The 17,708-nt window shown below is 48.9% G+C and overlaps 1 protein-coding gene across 1 annotated transcript in view; it reads left to right on the top strand.

Moving 5' to 3' along the window:
• Positions 1–16,167, top strand: part of ROR1 (receptor tyrosine kinase like orphan receptor 1) — a 152,892-nt gene extending 136,725 nt beyond the window's left edge. The window contains exons 5-9 of the mRNA XM_063166276.1: positions 2,244–2,371; positions 3,422–3,739; positions 5,307–5,552; positions 9,957–10,168; positions 13,200–16,167. Coding sequence (XP_063022346.1) covers positions 2,244–2,371; positions 3,422–3,739; positions 5,307–5,552; positions 9,957–10,168; positions 13,200–14,624 — 2,329 coding nt within the window. The 3' untranslated portion in view covers positions 14,625–16,167. The remainder of the gene's footprint in view (positions 1–2,243; positions 2,372–3,421; positions 3,740–5,306; positions 5,553–9,956; positions 10,169–13,199) is intronic.
• The last annotated feature ends 1,541 nt before the right edge of the window (positions 16,168–17,708 follow it).

A 17,708-nucleotide genomic window follows, 5' to 3' on the forward strand; every position in this document is an offset into this window, starting at 1 on the left:
TAAAAATAATAAATAGCTAATTATTTATATCCAGTCTGGGCATTTAATGATGAGAGGTTGAGCTCAACTCCAGAGCCTGCAGTTGCTGTTGTGGTTTTTCAGCTCAGGTTTCAGTATTTCTCTTCAAGACCTAACAGAATAAAGAGATTGTCACCAGAGTGACCCCGTGCAGGAGCCAAGGCTGTGGTTGTGGATCCCTGCTTGCATCTCAGGTGTCTCTGTTACCTGAATCCCTGAGGCACCTCAGCCTCCCCTGGGGCTGTTAATGAAGAGTTTAATTGGCAGTTAAAGGTTGTGCTTTCAACCCAGCTTCCAAGGTGCTTGGGAATACCTCAGGAACATCATGCAGGGGAACCTGGAGCCTTTCTCACCGATTTCCCAGTGGTGAGATGGCCTGGAGGAGGTTTCACAGAATTCATGGAATGACTGGGTTGGAAGAGACCTCCAAGATCATCGAGTCCAACCCAGCCCCAGCACCCCAACTCACCCCTGGCACCCAGTGCCACATCCAGGCTTTGTTAAACACCCCAGGGATGGGCACTGCACCACCTCCCCGGGCAGCCATTCCAGAGCTTTATCACCTTTCTGTGAAAAGCTTTTCCTGCTCTCCAGCCTGTATTTCCCTTGGTGCAGCTCGAGGCTGTGTGCTCTGGCTGTGTCAGTGCTGCTGCAGACAGAGCCCAGCCCCAGGTGAGCACAGGCACCTTCCAGGAGCTGTGAGAGTGATGGGGACACCCCTGAGCCTCCTTTTCTCCCTCAGGGGCTCCTCACAGGGTTTGTGCTCCCAGCCCCCGTTTCCATCTCTCCCATCTCTCTTTCCCACCCCTCTCCTTCACACTCATAAATTACTGCGCTTAATCCGCGGGCTTTGGCTTCTCCCCGAGGCTCTGCGGGAGTGCCGGGACGCTGCTGGGGAGCCGGGGGGTGTTTGGGATGCCCTGGAAGGCGATCCCAGCGCTTTTCCCCGCTAATCCCATTAGCAGCGCTGGCCGCGGAGCCGGGAGCGGAGCGGCCGCGGCCCCGCGCAGCCACAAAGAGCGGGCGCCTTCAAAGAGCCCCCCGGGATTCGCATCGCCAGGGTCTTCAGCACGGCATGAAAGTGGCTTTTGTTAAACTTAATGGCGGAGTTGATTAATAAAAAGCTCTGATTTTTCCCTTATTAAGGCGTGGTGCGATTCCGCCGTTGGGTTTTTGGCATCTGGGGGAGGGAGAATTCTGCACACAAAGGGAGTAACCTGTTCCCTGCCCGGCTGTCATCATCCCTGGGGATATTCCACTGTCATTTCTCCCACTTTGAGAGCCGTGGCTGGGCTGGGCAGGAATAACAAAGGAAATATCAGCAGATTTTCATTAAGCTCCTCGTTTTTTGCTGGGAGCTCAAGCAGAGCTAAGATATCTGTCCACAAAGTTCATCCCAAAAATCTCAGTGCAAAATATCTCAGAGTGGATCCTAAAGGAAAGATTTGAAAGGGCTGATTCATGAGTTGGGATTTCAGGGATCATGTACTCAAAACCTCACTAAAACTCTCTGTTCAGTGCTGAATATTCAAAATACCCAGTGTCTGCCTGGGTCTTCAGCAATTTCCTTTCTTTGCTTTGTTTGAAGAGCATTGGCAAATAATTTTCCATCTAGATTTCTGGATTAAATGTCTCCTATATTGCCTAAAAGAAAGCACCAGATGAAAGAAATGTGTCTGTAGAACTCCTGTCTCAGTTTTGGTTCTGTTTTAGCACTAAATGTTGCCACACACAGAAGGCTGAGCAAACATTTCATATTTCCAGGGTATCAGTGCTGGCAGAGGTTGGATTTTCTATATACACTTTAAATTCTGCCTCCAGAATTTAAATATCCAACCTGGCAGAGGTTGGGTTTTCTATATACACTTTAAATTCTGCCTGCATGACTCTTCCTGCTGTGTTTATCAATATTAAGCATAAGCTTGGTTCAAAAATAGAAAACTATGTGTTAGCTGCTTTAAATAAACATCAATCCTATTTTTCCAGGCAGTTTATATTTCTCTTCTAATCAAGGCTGGGTGTATTTCTGAGCAGAGCCTTAAAAGCACTCATTTCATGCAACATTAATGTGTATTTTGGCTAAGCTGAAATGCCACTTTTTACCAGGCAGATGAAAGGGGTTTATTTAAACAAACAAATATACAAGGTCTTGTTGAAGAGAATGAAATAATCCTAATTGTTTTCAACATTTTGCAGTCACCTTTTTTTGTTTCTGGCTGTTTCAGGGATGAGTATGAGGAGGATGGGTTTTGCCAGCCCTACAGGGGCATCGCCTGCGCCCGCTTCATTGGCAACAGAACCATCTACATGGAGTCCCTGCACATGCAGGGGGAGATTGAAAATCAGATTACAGGTGGGTAAAAACACCTTGGCTGCTTCCCCACCCAGCCCTCTGCTCCCAAAAAGCTGCTGGAGTTTTATAAACAGCGATGTTTTTTGCTTTGCTTTATTCCCTCTTGCCATCAACTCATCTGGGGGGTCTCTGCTCCTCACAAAACACCTGAAAAGAAAAAGATTTTTCAGGGAAAAGGGGCTGTGTGATTACAGCTTCTGGGAGACTCAGTGCTGCTGTTACCCCAGCAGGTTTTGAAAGCAAAGGGAGAGAAAGTTTAGTTGATTTTATGTGGCTGGAATAATTTAGGTGCTGGGAAAGGCTGCATAAATAATCCAGCAAGCAGTATTATAAATAATCCAGCAAGCAGTATTACTCCTTTGGATTTAGGGGAGAACCAGTTGCCATTATTTTTGTGGGATATGCTGATGGGGTTGCTGGATTCACAGATATCATAGATATCATTATATTCTCTATTTTTAATATAAAATAACTTGGTCTGATCCTAGCCCTGGTAATCAGCTCTATATTCAGATTTTTTCCTTGCTGTCAGAATATCCCAAATTTCTCTTCTCCCTTTGTCTCCAAACACTGTCAGCATTGCAAAAAAAGGCTTCATTTCCCCAAGAAAGGCAATGTGGAGCCACCAGTTCATAATTTTCCAGCATTTTGTTTGAAAAGTTATTTGGGATTGTATTGGGATTGTCACCTTCCGTGAAGGAACCAGTGCAGGAATTTGGGGGTTACCTGTTGGGCTTACAAATATTAGATGAATTTGTAAATTATTCTAAGTTATTTGGGAGAAAAAAAGGAATAATTAAAGGAAAAATTAAAGGAATAATTATGTTTGGGGGGGGGGGGGTTGGGTAATGAGCTTAGCATTAATCCCTGATGAAAACCTGATGTATTTTCCTTGTCAGGGAAGTCATCGTGGTTAATAACTTCCAGTGTAATTAGTGCTGTGCATTCCTGCTCATCACCTGCACAGCTGCAGTGGGGAGTGAGGGTTTCTCTGGGATGACACAGCCCAGGGAAAAGGTTCCCAAGCCAAACCCTTGTGGTTTTTCCCAGCTGCCTTCACCATGATCGGCACCTCCAGCCACCTGTCGGACAAGTGCTCCCAGTTTGCCATCCCCTCCCTGTGCCACTACGCCTTCCCCTACTGCGACGAGACCTCCTCTGTCCCCAAGCCGCGGGACCTGTGCCGGGACGAGTGCGAGATCCTGGAGAACGTGCTGTGCCAGACCGAGTACATCTTCGCCAGGTCCAACCCCATGATCCTGATGAGGCTCAAGCTGCCCAACTGCGAGGATCTGCCCCAGCCCGACAGCCCCGAGGCCGTCAACTGCATCCGCATCGGCATCCCCATGGCCGACCCCATCAACAAGAGTGAGTGCTGGGTTGTGACCGTGCTCGCAGGGGTCCCAGGATGAGGGAAGGGATGAGAATGTCAACTCCATGTTTCAGAGGGCTGATTTATTATTTTATTATATATATTATATTAAAACTGTACTAAAAGAATAGAAGAAAGGATTTCATCAGAAGGCTGGCTAAGAATAGAATAGCAAAAAATGATAACAAAGGTTTGTGTCTCGGGCTCTCTGTCCAAGCCAGCTGACTGTGAATTATATATAATTAGAAACAACCCCATGAGACCAATCACAGATGCACCTGTTGCATTCCACAGCAGCAGATAACCATTGTTTACATTTTGTTCCTGAGGCCTCTCAGCTTCTCAGGAGAAAAAATCCTAAGGAAAGGATTTTTCAGAAAATATCATGGCTGCACTGAATGCCATGGTGCCTTGGTTTGGAATGACAGGAGTCTGCTAGGAAAGGCAGGAGCCTCCCCTGAAATGGAGAATGTGAACCTCCTTCCCCCTCTGAATTGCTATAAATTTTAAATTAAGGGGCTCTCAGGCAAAAATTATGGGAGCAGGAAATAACAGTTCTGTAATAGGGAAGGAAATAAAAGGATAAAATAAACAATGCAGTAAACTAAAACAACACTGCCAGAGTTAGAACCCAGCCTGACACCCTGTGGGTCAGAGTGTTGGCAGCAGTCCCATTGGAATTGTGGCTCAGCCCTCCTGCAGTGTCAGGGGTGGTTGTGCTGGAGCAGGGATCCTATAGAAATCCCATTGGAATTGTGGCTCAGCCCTCCTGCCGTGTCAGGGGTGGTTCCCGTAGAAGGGTGGAAGATCCAGTGGAAGAGGCAGCTGCTGTTCCTCTGGGAAATCCAGTGCAGAAGCCGTGCTGGTGTTTCCAGGATCTCCAGATTATATCCAGGTAGGAATGCTTGGCTGGTGTTCCAGAATCTCCAGATTATATCCAGGCAGGAATGTTTGGGTGGTGTTTCCAGAATCTCCAGATTATATCCAGGCAGGAATGTTTGGGTGGTGTTTCCAGAATCTCCAGATTATATCCAGGCAGGAATGCTTGGCTGGTGTTCCAGAATCTCCAGATTATATCCAGGCAGGAATGCTTGGCTGGTGTTCCAGAATTTCCAGATTATATCCAGGCAGGAATGCTTGGCTGGTGTTCCAGAATCTCCAGATTATATCCAGGCAGGAATGTTTGGGTGGTGTTCCAGAGTCTCCAGATTATATCCAGGCAGGAATGTTTGGGTGGTGTTCCAGAATCTCCAGATTATATCCAGGCAGGAATGCTTGGCTGGTGTTCCAGGATCTCCAGATTATATCCAGGCAGGAATGCTTGGCTCCTCCCTCTGGGCTCACATCTCCCAATGGGATGCTGTAGCTCTTATCAGCCATGCAGTGACATTCAATAGCTGTTATCAGCAGATATCTCCCCTGAGGGAGGAGTGGCTGTGGAAGAGATAGGGAAAACTGCCCACTTAATAGAAGACAACTGCCATACCGATGGCAATAGAATACATCTTGCCTTGTGTGTCCTTCAGAAATGAAGAGTGGCCTTGTGCTGTGTTGTCTTTGCAGATCACAGGTGCTACAACAGCACGGGCGTGGATTACCGGGGCACGGTGAGCGTGACGCGCTCGGGGCGGCAGTGCCAGCCCTGGAACTCGCAGTACCCCCACACCCACACCTTCACTGCTGCCCGGTACCCCGAGCTCAACGGGGGCCACTCCTACTGCAGAAACCCTGGCAACCAGAAGGACGCCCCGTGGTGCTTCACCTTGGATGAGAACCTCAAATCAGAGCTCTGCGATGTCCCGGCCTGCGGTAATGCCTGACCCGGTGTGGGCTGGAGCTGGGGGCAAGGGGATGGGGTTTGGTGCCTTGTGAAAACTGCCCTGGAGCAGAGGCTGGGCAGAGTTCCAGAATAAAGCAGGGGTTTATTCAAAGGAATGGATCTCCTCCATGGATCCACCTTGGGCAGCACCAGAGCCCAGCCAGGGCTGCACCCAAGATGAACCAAAATGGCCCCAAAATGCACGGCCGGGCACGGGCTCTGTCCCTGGGATCAGTTCTGCTCCATTTGCACCTTGCAGTTCATTGTCCCATCCCAGCTTTAGCCCAGGCAGTCCCACCCTGCTTGTTTTTCTCTCTGCAGCCCACGGGGTTTGTGCTCCTGGGCTGAGATTTGGATCATTTGTCCTTGGTGCCCAGCTGGAGCAGGAATTGTTTTGTCTCCCTGCTCTGTGCACAGAGCTCAGCATCCCTGAATGTGAGCCCAGACCCACACACTAAAGCAGCACAGAATGTGAAAATAGAAAAGCTAAACTTGTGGTATCAGTTTGGTGCACAAAATGTTTGTAGGAAAGGCTGGCTGGCCCTGCTCCCTCGACACCTTTGAGCAGTTGCTGCCCCTGCAGTGACAAAGTGGTGGCATGAAAATAATTTCCTGGGCAATGGCTGTGCACTGCCAGCTCAGGTGTTTCTGACTTTCCAGGTTGGTGTTCCAATCAATACAACTCCTTAGGCCAAATTAAATCACAGAAACATGGAATGGTTTGGGTTGGAAAAGCCCTCCAGGGTCATGGAGTCCAACCACCCCCAGCACTGCCAAGGCCACCACTGCCCCACATCCTTAAGTGCCACATCCACACATTTAAATGTCTTTTAAAGGCCCTTTTAAGACCCCACCACTGCCCTGGGCAGCTGTGCCAGGGCTGGACAATGTTTTCCATGAAGAAATTTTCCCAAATATCCAATCTAAGTCTCCTCTGGTGTAACTTGAGTCTGTTCCGTCTGCTCCTGTCCCTGTTCCCTGGAGCACAACCTGGATCCCCCCGGCTGTGCCCTCCTGTCAGGAGCTGTGCAGAGCCACAAGGGCCCCTGAGCCTCCTTTGCTCCAGGCTGAGCCCCTGCCCAGCTCCTCAGGGATTCTGCAGCCCCTGCCCAGCTCCTCAGGGATTCTGCAGCCCCTGCCCAGCTCCTCAGGGATTCTGCAGCCCCTGCCCGGCTCCTCAGGGATTCTGCAGCCCCTGCCCGGCTCCTCAGGGATTCTGCAGCCCCTGCCCAGCTCCTCAGGGATTCTGCAGCCCCTGCCCAGCTCCTCAGGGATTCTGCAGCCCCTGCCCAGCTCCTCAGGGATTCTGCAGCCCCTGCCCGGCTCCTCAGGGATTCTGCAGCCCCTGCCCAGCTCCATTCCCTTCCCTGGACACGCTCCAGCCCCTCCAGTGCTTTCTTCTTGTGGGGGCCCCAAAACAGGGAGAGGGTTTGAGATGCACATGATAGAGCCCAGACTATCTGCCTTCCCCCTGATCTACCCTTTCAGTAAGGACATGATTTAGATCCCATTTTGGCATCGATTCCCATCTTTCCATTAATTGAAAAAGGCTTTGGAGCAGACTCAGAACATGTCTCCCTGCAGAAATGTTCATAACCATAACCAGAAAAAATGTGATTTGGTTCTGGCTCCAGAGCAGAAACATCAAAGGTATCTCATTTCTGAGGGGAAAGGTAAATGTTACTGTGACAACTTGTAGGCAGCATCAAATTTGGTGTGAAACTTTGAATTTCCACAACATTTCTGGCATGTCCATGCGAATAGCTGTGGTTTTTTTTCTTGGCCTGTTATCAATATTGTTATTTCTACATGCAGATAAAGCAATTAGGACCCATTTGTTCAGGTCTTCCATTCACTTCCCCCCAGCTCTCTGAAAAGCAGAATCCAATGAGAGCTGAATCTCCTTTTTTGTTCATTTTGCAAACCCAAAATGCAGCCAGGGCAGTTCTAGAAACACAAATTTCAAATCCATTTTAGAGGACCTGGCAATGGCACCTCTATTTTTGAAACAAGGCCTGAGCTGTGTTGGCAGTGCTGGTTTAGGAGCTGGACTTGCTGATCTCTGAGGGCTTTTCCCACCTCAACAGTTCTGTGATTTTCCCCACACTTTTTGAGTCCTGCACCTCTTCTGCTGTTATTTCAACAGAAATAACAAAAAAACATCCTGAATATTGCTGTGCCAGTCCCCTCTGGATGGGCTCTGAGGTGCCAGGCCCGGCTCAGGCTTTTGATCTGGGGTACCAGGACTCTTTTGGAGCCAAACTCTGATTTTCAAGCTTTGCTTGATAATAACTGAGATAGGCTGGAGAATTCCTGACAAAGTTTTTAATTGCCAAAACCTCTCACTGCTGCCTTCCTTAAATGGTTGTTCTGTGGCTTTATTATTCTAAATACAAGCAGGGCTGGATCAGGTGAGCAGTAATTGAATTGTTAAGTGCTAATCTGCATATTAAAACCAGAACACTGTGTGGGACTTGCATTCTGCTGGTTTTGCACTGGCTGAAAGAGCCATTTCAGGCCTGTTTTAATCAGCATTGTGCATTCTGCCCCACCAGGACATGCCTAGATGGGAAATGGATTTAATTAGGGTGGCTCCCAAGAAGCTCATTAACCTAATGAGGCTTCACAGTGGGGGCTGCTACTTAATAAGAATAATAATTGCCTTTGACTGGAATAGCTCAGGTGATGAACTGGTGCCCAGGTCTCCCTCTGCCTCGTGCTGCTGCTTTCTTTTCCTCTCTTCAACTGTATCTCACAAGCTGTGAGAGATTTGTTTCATCAAAGTTTGTCAACCTGCTTGCAGAGAGATGTGAAACACGGGCTAATTCGAGCATGAGGCTTAGCAAAGCCCAGCCTAAGAAGGTTGGGAAGGGCACTGTGTGAATCCCTGCCTCTCTGGGAACAGGGAAAACACCGTGGGGGTGGTGCTTTAGCCCTCTCCCCTTTCCCAAAGGCTGGAGGAATATTTGGGCTCCCTCTCCTCTCAATTAAAAACCAGATGGCACAACTTAATCTGAAAGGAATGATCAGAGAGGACGTGGGGGGAGCAGAGGACAGCGTGAGCTGAAAGAGGAGAGGGGTTATGCAAAGTGACATCCAGAACCATTTGAACTTTGCCTCTGTCACAATTTGAGTCGAGCCCAAGCTTCAGATCAAGTTCATGTTTAATGAAGTGCATAAAAGAGATCTGTGTGGGCCGCTAAGCGCTTGTACAAATCCAGCCTGGAAAACACAGACAAACAAACTGGAGTGACCCTGCAGGGATAATAAAACATTCCCTGTTCTCCCAGGGTCCCCGAGGCAGCCCCAGGCATTCCCAAGTCCCTTGGAAACAGCCAGGGCTCCGGGGATCCTGCAGTCCCCTGAAATGAGCGCGTTAATCCGGGTGTAATTCCACCCTAAACCCTGGGAATGCTCCTGGGGAATGGCAGAGCAGGGAGGGCTCTGTGTGCCCTGCCTGGGCCACTCGGGAGGGGGATCTGTCCCTGTCCCTGTCCCTGAGACACTCGGGATTTGGGATCTGTCCCTGTCCCCCGTGGGGCTGCCTGAGCTCCTCCCAAAGCCTCTCCCCTCTCCCACATCTCCCAGCCCAGGGATGCAGTGCTGGGTATCCTGAGCAGTGGCAAAGAGGGGCCCAAAATATTTCCTAAATGCCTTGGGAAGAGCCCTGAGAGGGAGCAGGGGTTGCAGGGAGCCTTTGGGCTGTGTCACACCATCCTCCTTCCCAACTCCTCAGATTGCTCCCCTTTATCCCTGCTTCAGCTTCCCTGGCACCTCACCCTGCTTGCCTGGTTCTACTTGTACTGAACTGTTCTTCTTTCACTTCCATCTGCTTGTACCCATTCCTTTTGCTGGAAAGAGGTTGGTTGAACCTTTAAAGGGAGAGGCAGCTCAATCCAGACTGTTCTCCTTTAAATTGTCTCAAACCAAAACACAAAATAAGGAGATTGAATTCCCACCAGAGCTTTTCTTGGAATCACAGACTGATCTGGCTTGGAAGGGACCTTAAAAATCATTTAGTTCCAACTCTCTGCCATGGGAAGGGGCACCTGCCTCAAGCTTCTTCCATAAGGTGTTTTAGAAATTCCCTTTCCTGTGGATCTGTGTTGGGCCATGACTTAATTTCAGCCCAAGCCAAGGCCACATGACAGCATTTCAGTCTTTCCTGCCCATCAGCAGGTTTGACCTGGCAGGGTCTGCTCCTGTGTAACCTCACAGAACTGTTCCTCCACAAAATAATTTTTCCTTTTAATATTAATTAAATAAAACAGTATTCAATGTGGATTTCAGCAAGATGAAAAGGATGTTTTATTCTTTTTAACACTTTTAGTTGACCCAGGGATATGTTTGACTCCGCGGGATGTTAACGGGTTATTTTTTCCTTTCTGAACCAGATTACAAGGATTCCAAGGAAAAGAACAAAATGGAAATCCTGTACATCCTGGTGCCAAGTGTCACCATTCCCCTGGCCATAGCCTTGCTGTTCTTCTTCATCTGCATCTGTCGCAACAACCAGAAATCCTCGTCCCCTCCGGTGCAGAGGCAGCCCAAGCACGTGCGGGGGCAGAACGTGGAGATGTCCATGCTCAACGCCTACAAACCAAAGGTAAACCCTCAGTTTGCTCCCACACCTGCAGCAGGGAGGGAAATGCTTCAAACAACCCAGCACTGAGGCATTCAGGGGGTTTCCAGATTGGGATTTGTGTGATTTCTGTGAGGGTTTTCTCAGCAGCAGCAGCATGTGCTGGACCACTGTGTGTCAGTGTCTCTGGAGAAATAATGGAGTTTTTGTGGGATAAAGCAAGAAAGCCCTTCCTGAAGCATCTCCACAACACCTCATTTAAGTGAGAGGTAATGCAGGTAAAGATGTGATTCAGCATTTCCTCAGGAGAGCTTTTCATGGCTGCGCTCAGTTCATCTGTCACCTTTCACTCAGCTCAAATCACCTTGGGGAAGATTTCTTCCTTGGGTTTCCAGGCTTCCCCATTCCCTCAGCTAAAAGCAGAAATGTCCAAAACAGCCTCAAAGCTCTGCCTGCAGCACAGCTCCTGCTGCTGCTGTTTGGCTTCAGCACAGCCCCACGCCCAGGAAGAATCTCAGAATTTTAAAATTCATTTTGATTGAAATGTGACCAACTTTGTGTTCCTATTTCCTGGTGGGATGTGCAGAACTGGCTGTGGCACCCAGGGCAGGGCTGGAGGTGCCTCCTGCCATCCACAGGCACAGGAATGCCCTGGAAAAGCATTTCCCCTGTGTCACACACCATGCCAAGGCTCCTGATCCTCAGGAGTCCTCCCAACTCGGGATATTTTATGGTTCGTCAAGAACTTGATGGGCTTTGCTCATTTGGAATTTGGTGGGCTTTGCTCTTTTAGAGTGAAAACCTGTATCTCAATCCCACACACACTTGTATCTTAATTTTCCTTGGAAGTTCCCAATTCCAGCTTTCCTGTACAGCTTGGAGTGGTTTTGGCTCAGAATGTTGGTAGCAGTAAAAAAAAAATTTTATAAAGTCAGTGTCCAAACTGCATCTTGCATCCAACCTCCTGGAATATTTCACTAAATTTGGGGTTGCCTCTTGTCCCTGTTCTGCTGGGAATTTGGGGTTCAGTCATGAAGATAATGGGAATGCCAGCATCCTTTTATTGAGGATGCAATTCCCACCTTTCCACAGCACAGGAAAGCAGAAATTCCTGGAAATATTTGCAAATATTGACCATTCACTTTCCTTTCAATTTGCAAGTGATGTGCTGCAGGAATATTTTCATTTTATTTATGCTAATTTCAATTTTTCCCACTGGGAAAGCCAGCTCTCCCTGTCTCCAGTGTTTTGATTGCCTTTCAAACAATATTTTCAAGGAAAGGAAATGGAATCTTATTTTGAAAATTGATGTCAGCTTTGGGTGAAAACACATCTAAGCTTCGAGCTCCCACTGAGGCAGTTGTTTGCTTGGATAAATAGGAATGTTAGCATTTCCTCCAGTTTTAAGGGGTTTTAATTGCCTTCAAAAACATAATAAATTAGGGACATCTTGTCCTGAAGCTGAAGGAGAGGTGGAAGGGGTGGATTTCCCTCTCCCTTGCCCCTGACCTGCTGCCTCTTGTGTATTTTACACTTCCCTACATTTTGGACACCCGTGTGTGACAAATACTTGTCAAACAAAAGCCGAGCAGATTTACAACTGCTCCACTCCAAATGAGCCCTTCCTGCCAAAACTTTATGACTTCATTTTCTTCCCCCAGTTTTCCACTCTGTTGGTTCAAGCAGACGGGCCCAGGCTCGGGTCAGACAGAGGTCATTTCACTTTCATTACTAAAATATAATTTACAATATGCCAGACCTAAACAAGTTTTAGCCTAAAGGATTTGGGTAATATAAACCATCTGTTCCTCAACAATATAGCTAATTTCCTGCCATCACTGTGCAGTCTACTGGGCTGCTTGCTTAAATGGCTTTATTATTATTATTATTATCATCATTATTATGATTATTAATGCAGTGTTTGTATAAAGTCATAAGTGATCAATACAATTAGAATTAATTCATGCAAAAACTGCTTTTTTCTATGATTATTTGAAATGTCAGGTTTTTTCCCCACATTGCCACTGGAAAGCTGGCCTTGCATGATTTCAGGAATGCAAATGCCAATGTTTACACTAATTTACAGAACCTAGATCCCAAACTCATTAACCTTAAATTACTACCTGTGGATTTACTGAGGGCCCTAAATGAGTGGGTTTGGGTGTTACAAGCACAAGTGGAAGTTGGGAATAATGCAGGTTCTTTATGGCCCAGGAGTGAATATCTGCACACCAAAGGGCAATAAACGTTTAAGAGGTTTGCCTTTCTCCTTTGAGAAACTCACTGTCAGAGTTTCAGGATGGAACAGAAAGAGACTCTGCTGTGCCTGGAAGGGTTAACAGCAAAGTCAAGGGAAAATTGGCTACAAGGACAGGGTTTTTAAAAAAAATTCATTTTTTTCCTGCTGAAACTCCAGGCCCTGGCCCAGAAAACACTTCAGCATGGACCTCTTAGAGCATGGGAATTGCCTCAATTCCTGAAATTAGTCACATTCAATTGGAAGTACAGAAATGCCCAAGGCCAAATGCTGAGATGCTGATGGTTCCTGGGTGTGTTTGGGTCAAATTCTTGTTGTAGCTGACCTTGTGGAGAGGATGGAAGGGAATTCTTTTTGTTACCTTTGGAAGCATGGTGATCTCGTTTGGATCCTGGTGATCGATTTGGAGCATGGTGATCCTGTTTGGATTCTGGTGATCCATTTGGATCTTGGTGATCCATTTGGATCCCGTTGATCCTGTTTGGATCCTGTTTGGATCCTAGTGATCTCATTTGGATCCCAGTGATCCCATTTGGATCCTGATGATCCCGTTCGGATCCTGGTGATCTGTTTGGATCCTGGTGATCTTGTTTGGATCCTGGTGATGCCATTTGGATCCTGGTGATCCCATTTGGAACCTGGTGATCCCGTTTGGATCCCGGTGTCCCTCGAGCTGTTCCTGCCACCAGTGGGATCACTGCTCCGGTGTCCTCCTCCTTGGTTCCCACACATCCTAAGAGATTTCACTTTAAAAAGGCCATTTTCAGCCCTGACCCGTTGTTGGTGTTTCTCTCACAGAGCAAAGCCAAGGAGCTGCCCCTCTCCGCCGTGCGCTTCATGGAGGAGCTGGGCGAGTGCGCCTTTGGGAAGATCTACAAGGGCCACCTCTACCTGCCGGGCATGGACCACGCCCAGCTGGTGGCCATCAAGACCCTCAAGGACTTCAACAACCCTCAGCAGTGGGCGGAATTCCAGCAGGAGGCGTCGCTGATGGCCGAGCTGCACCACCCCAACATCGTGTGCCTGCTGGGCTGCGTGACGCAGGAGCAGCCCGTGTGCCTGCTCTTCGAGTACACCAACCAGGGCGACCTGCACGAGTTCCTGGTGATGCGCTCGCCCCACTCGGACGTGGGCTGCAGCAGTGACGAGGACGGCACGGTCAAGTCCAGCCTGGACCACGGGGACTTCCTGCACATCGCCGTGCAGATCGCCGCCGGCATGGAGTACCTGGCCGGGCACTTCTTCGTGCACAAGGACCTGGCCGCCCGCAACATCCTGATCGGGGAGCAGCTCCACGTGAAGATCTCCGACCTGGGGCTCTCCAGGGAGATCTACTCGGCCGATTACTACAGGGTGCAGAACAAGTCCCTGCTGCCCATCCGCTGGATGCCCCCCGAGGCCATCATGTACGGCAAGTTCTCCTCCGACTCCGACATCTGGTCCTTCGGGGTGGTTTTGTGGGAAATATTCAGCTTCGGCCTCCAGCCCTACTACGGGTTCAGCAACCAGGAGGTGATCGAGATGATCCGGAAGCGGCAGCTGCTGCCGTGCTCCGAGGACTGTCCCCCCAGGATGTACAGCCTGATGACGGAGTGCTGGCACGACCTGCCCTCGCGCAGGCCGCGCTTCAAGGAGATCCACGCGCGCCTGCGCTCCTGGGAGGGCCTCTCCAGCCACACCAGCTCCACCACCCCCTCGGGCGGCAACGCCACCACGCAGACCACCTCGCTGAGCGCCAGCCCCGTCAGCAACCTCAGCAACCCGCGGTACCCCAACTACATGTTCCCGGCGCAGGGCATCCCGCAGGGGCAGCTGGCGGGGTTCATGGCGCCGCCGCTGGCGCAGAACCAGCGCTACATCCCCATCAACGGCTTCCCCATCCCGCCGGGCTACGCCGCCTTCCCCGCGCCCCACTTCGCCCCGCCGGCCGCGCCCAGGGTGATCCAGCACTGCCCCCCGCCCAAGAGCCGCTCGCCCAGCAGCGCCAGCGGCTCCACCAGCACGGGCCACGTCACCAGCCTGCCCTCGTCGGGCTCCAACCAGGAGGCCAACATCCCCCTGCTGTCCCACATGGCCATCCCCAGCCACCCGGCCGGCATGGGCATGGCCGTGTTTGGCAGCAAAACTCAGAAACCCTACAAAATGGACTCCAAGCAGTCCTCCCTGCTGGGGGACTCCAGCGTGCACGGACCCAACGAGTCGGTGATCTCGGCCGAGTTGTAAATACGCGAGGCCTTTGTATAGAGAACCCTTCGGACGCGGACTCGGCGGGGGCAGCAGAGATGGGTTTGTTTCTCTGTTCAGATATTTTATTGAAGGTCCTTTTCTGGCCGTTGCACAGACGTCGCAGCAAAGTGTCTTCTGTGAAGTTTCACTGCTCGCCAGGATGGGCAGGCACAGCCAGATGGATCCTCCTGGTGGGAATCCCCAGCCTTGGCCATGATTCCCCAAGTGCCACCAACAACTCAAAGAGGGGCAGAGGGAATCTGAGGGGTTTTTTTAAAGATAAAAACGTTTTATCCGATGCTTTTTCACAGCTTTTTGAAGCGTGGTTTGAATCACGGGAACTTTTTTTTAATACTGAAAACCATATTTTAATATTTGTCTCTTTTTTTAGGAGATGCAAAGATTCGGAGATCTGGGTGTGCAATTTCAGTGCCAATAGGGAAAATATTTGTAAATGTTGCGGTCGAGGATTGTGTTTCAAATGTGTGATCTGAGAGCTGAATCAGTTACTTCAGGTGGGATTTTGGTCTTTGGTTTGGTTGGGAGTCTGAGCTCAGATTCGTACCAAAAAATGTCATTTATGTGACAGCACAAATGCTGGAGTTACCAGCTCGCAGTCTACAAACCTCATCTGCTGCTGGCTGCTGAGGACAGCTGGAGCTCTTAAGGAATTGCCTTAAAGGAAATGAAATTAAAGGGCTTTAATTTCAGAACCTGAATCAACTTCTTCAAAGATAACGTTTCATGATCTAGTCGCTCAAGCAGGAATTTTATATCCTTTTGTTGCTATGCAACTGTGTAATGGAAAAGCGCCAAACCACAAGTTTAGAGATGACAATCAGCTTTCCCAGGAATATTTATTGTGTCATTTCAGTGACTCTGACTCCAGTAACCCTGGAAAAAGGGGAGGCTCACATTCCATCAGGCAGCAAATCCATCGATAGCAATTGTGTCTAATAATGTGAATTAGTGCTGATTTTCCACTTAGAAATGCACCATTTGTGTCATTAAAAAACCCATTCAGGTAGAACCAATCGAGATTCTTCATTTGAAACCACTTTAATGAGTTACACACGTGCTGTGTACGGTACGTTTTCCACAGACTCTTTTTTTGTACTGAATAATATTTTTATTGTCCACAAAAACCAATCTTTTTGCTCAGTTGACAATGTTGTATAATAGGACTTTATTTTTATCTTTTTTGCACAAAAGTGTGATGATGTTTTTGTACAGCAGAAGTGAAAATACATCTCTGCATTTTATATCTTGGGGCTGTTTCTTTTGATTTTTCCCCTGATGTAGATGTTCCTGAAATATATTATGGTGATACTCAGCCACTACCTTATACAAATATCTTTCTTTGTTTTCACTGCATGCGTTTAATCACTGTATTACTTGATGATTGAGTTATTAATTATGGGCATTTCAATTAGGCAAGCATGAGAAAAAAAAATGTAATAACAAAGGCTATTTTATAACTGAGATATGTGCATTTTTGTATTTCACGTGCCAGAGATGATATTAAACACTGATTATTTTATGCTGCTGTTTATTAAAACGTTGTTTTGCCACAAACACGTCGGCATTTCCTCCCTCCTGAAGGATCCCTGGCTCCCTGTTTCCAGGGAGGCTGAGCTGCTATCAGCCAAGCATCCTTGGCTTTAATCAGGAATTAGGAATAGCCAAATCCTTCAGGAGCAGCAGTGGGATCATAAAATGATCCCTCACACACTTTGTGGTTTTATGTTCAAACAGCTCAGGCTCAGTTTGAGGTTTCTCCTTTATTTCAAAGCTGAGTCCTTGAGGTCAGAGTATTTTTAGGTATTTTTGGGAGCAGCTCTGAGCAGCACACCTGGAAAGCCTTGGGAAGACCTCTCCCTGCCCTCCCTCCCTCTCAGCTGGGAAATGTGGGAATTGTGAGGTGAAATCACAGTCTGGCTCACACCTGGTGCACAGGGAGGTGAGGCAGGGAGGCAGAACTGGTGAGGTCACGAGGAAAAGAAATTCTGCCAGAAATGAGGAGTCACTGCTCAGGTGGGGGTGCAGGCATGGGATCAGAGCTGGCTTTGTGGCAAACAAGGGGAGAGGGGATATTCCAGGTGCTAAATCATCATCCCTTCCTTCCTCGAGGAGAGAGCATAGCCAGGGCTGTAGGAAATGCAGCAGCCTTGGCTGAACGGGAGCTCTGGAGGAGTGGGAATAAAACTCTGGATAAATGGTGCTCACTGAGCCTTCAGCCTGGACAGGCTCGTCCCCTCCAGGCTGCTTGTGTTGCTGTGAAAGAGAATAAATATTTGCTGAGGTAAAGACCACTGAGGCAGAGCCTGAAATGGGGATTTGGATCCTTTGTTCCCACCGAGGAGAGGAGAGGCTGGGCTGGAATTCTGCATTCTCTGGATGGAGAGGAAAGGGCCAGAGCTGCCTGTGCAGAAATGAGGGCTGGAAAGCTCAGAACTCACCAGGGTTTGTGTTTATTCAGGGATCAGGTCAGGAGGGAATCTGTGCCTTGCTTTGCAGGAACAAGGATTTCCAGGAAGGTTTGGCAATCCCGATCCCATTTCCTTGTCCTGTGGTCTGTGTTCACCAGGAGAGCCCTGAAACAGCCCCAGCTCCAGCCTGCCAGGAGAACACTCCAGGCACAAATTCCTGCTGGATCCAAGGCTCTGCACTGTGGGCTCGCCTCCCACATCCATTGGCTCCCATTCCTGCACACTCAGCAGGAGGAATTTGGCTTTGGGGCAGGATTCAGCCTCTTTGGGGTGCCTGAGCTTTGGCTTTGCCTCTTCCAAACGGGGTCGGGGATTCAAGGGAGAGGCTTTGGCTTGGGAGGGACCTTCAATCCCACCCCATCCCATGGCAGGGACACCTCCACTGTGCCAGGCTGCTCCAACCTGGTCTGGAACACTGCAGGGATCCAGGGGCAGCCACAGCTGCTCTGGGAATTCCATCCCAGCCCCTCCCAGGGCACAGTTCCTTCCCATTATCCCATTAGATTTCAGGGATTTGATGGTGCAGCCCAAGCTCCCAGGTGGTTCTGCTGTGAGCACAGGGGTTACAAAGCAGAGTTCTGAGACATTTGGA

Source organism: Melospiza melodia, chromosome 11, assembly GCF_035770615.1.
Source record: "Melospiza melodia melodia isolate bMelMel2 chromosome 11, bMelMel2.pri, whole genome shotgun sequence".
NCBI classification, from domain to species: Eukaryota; Metazoa; Chordata; class Aves; order Passeriformes; family Passerellidae; genus Melospiza; species Melospiza melodia.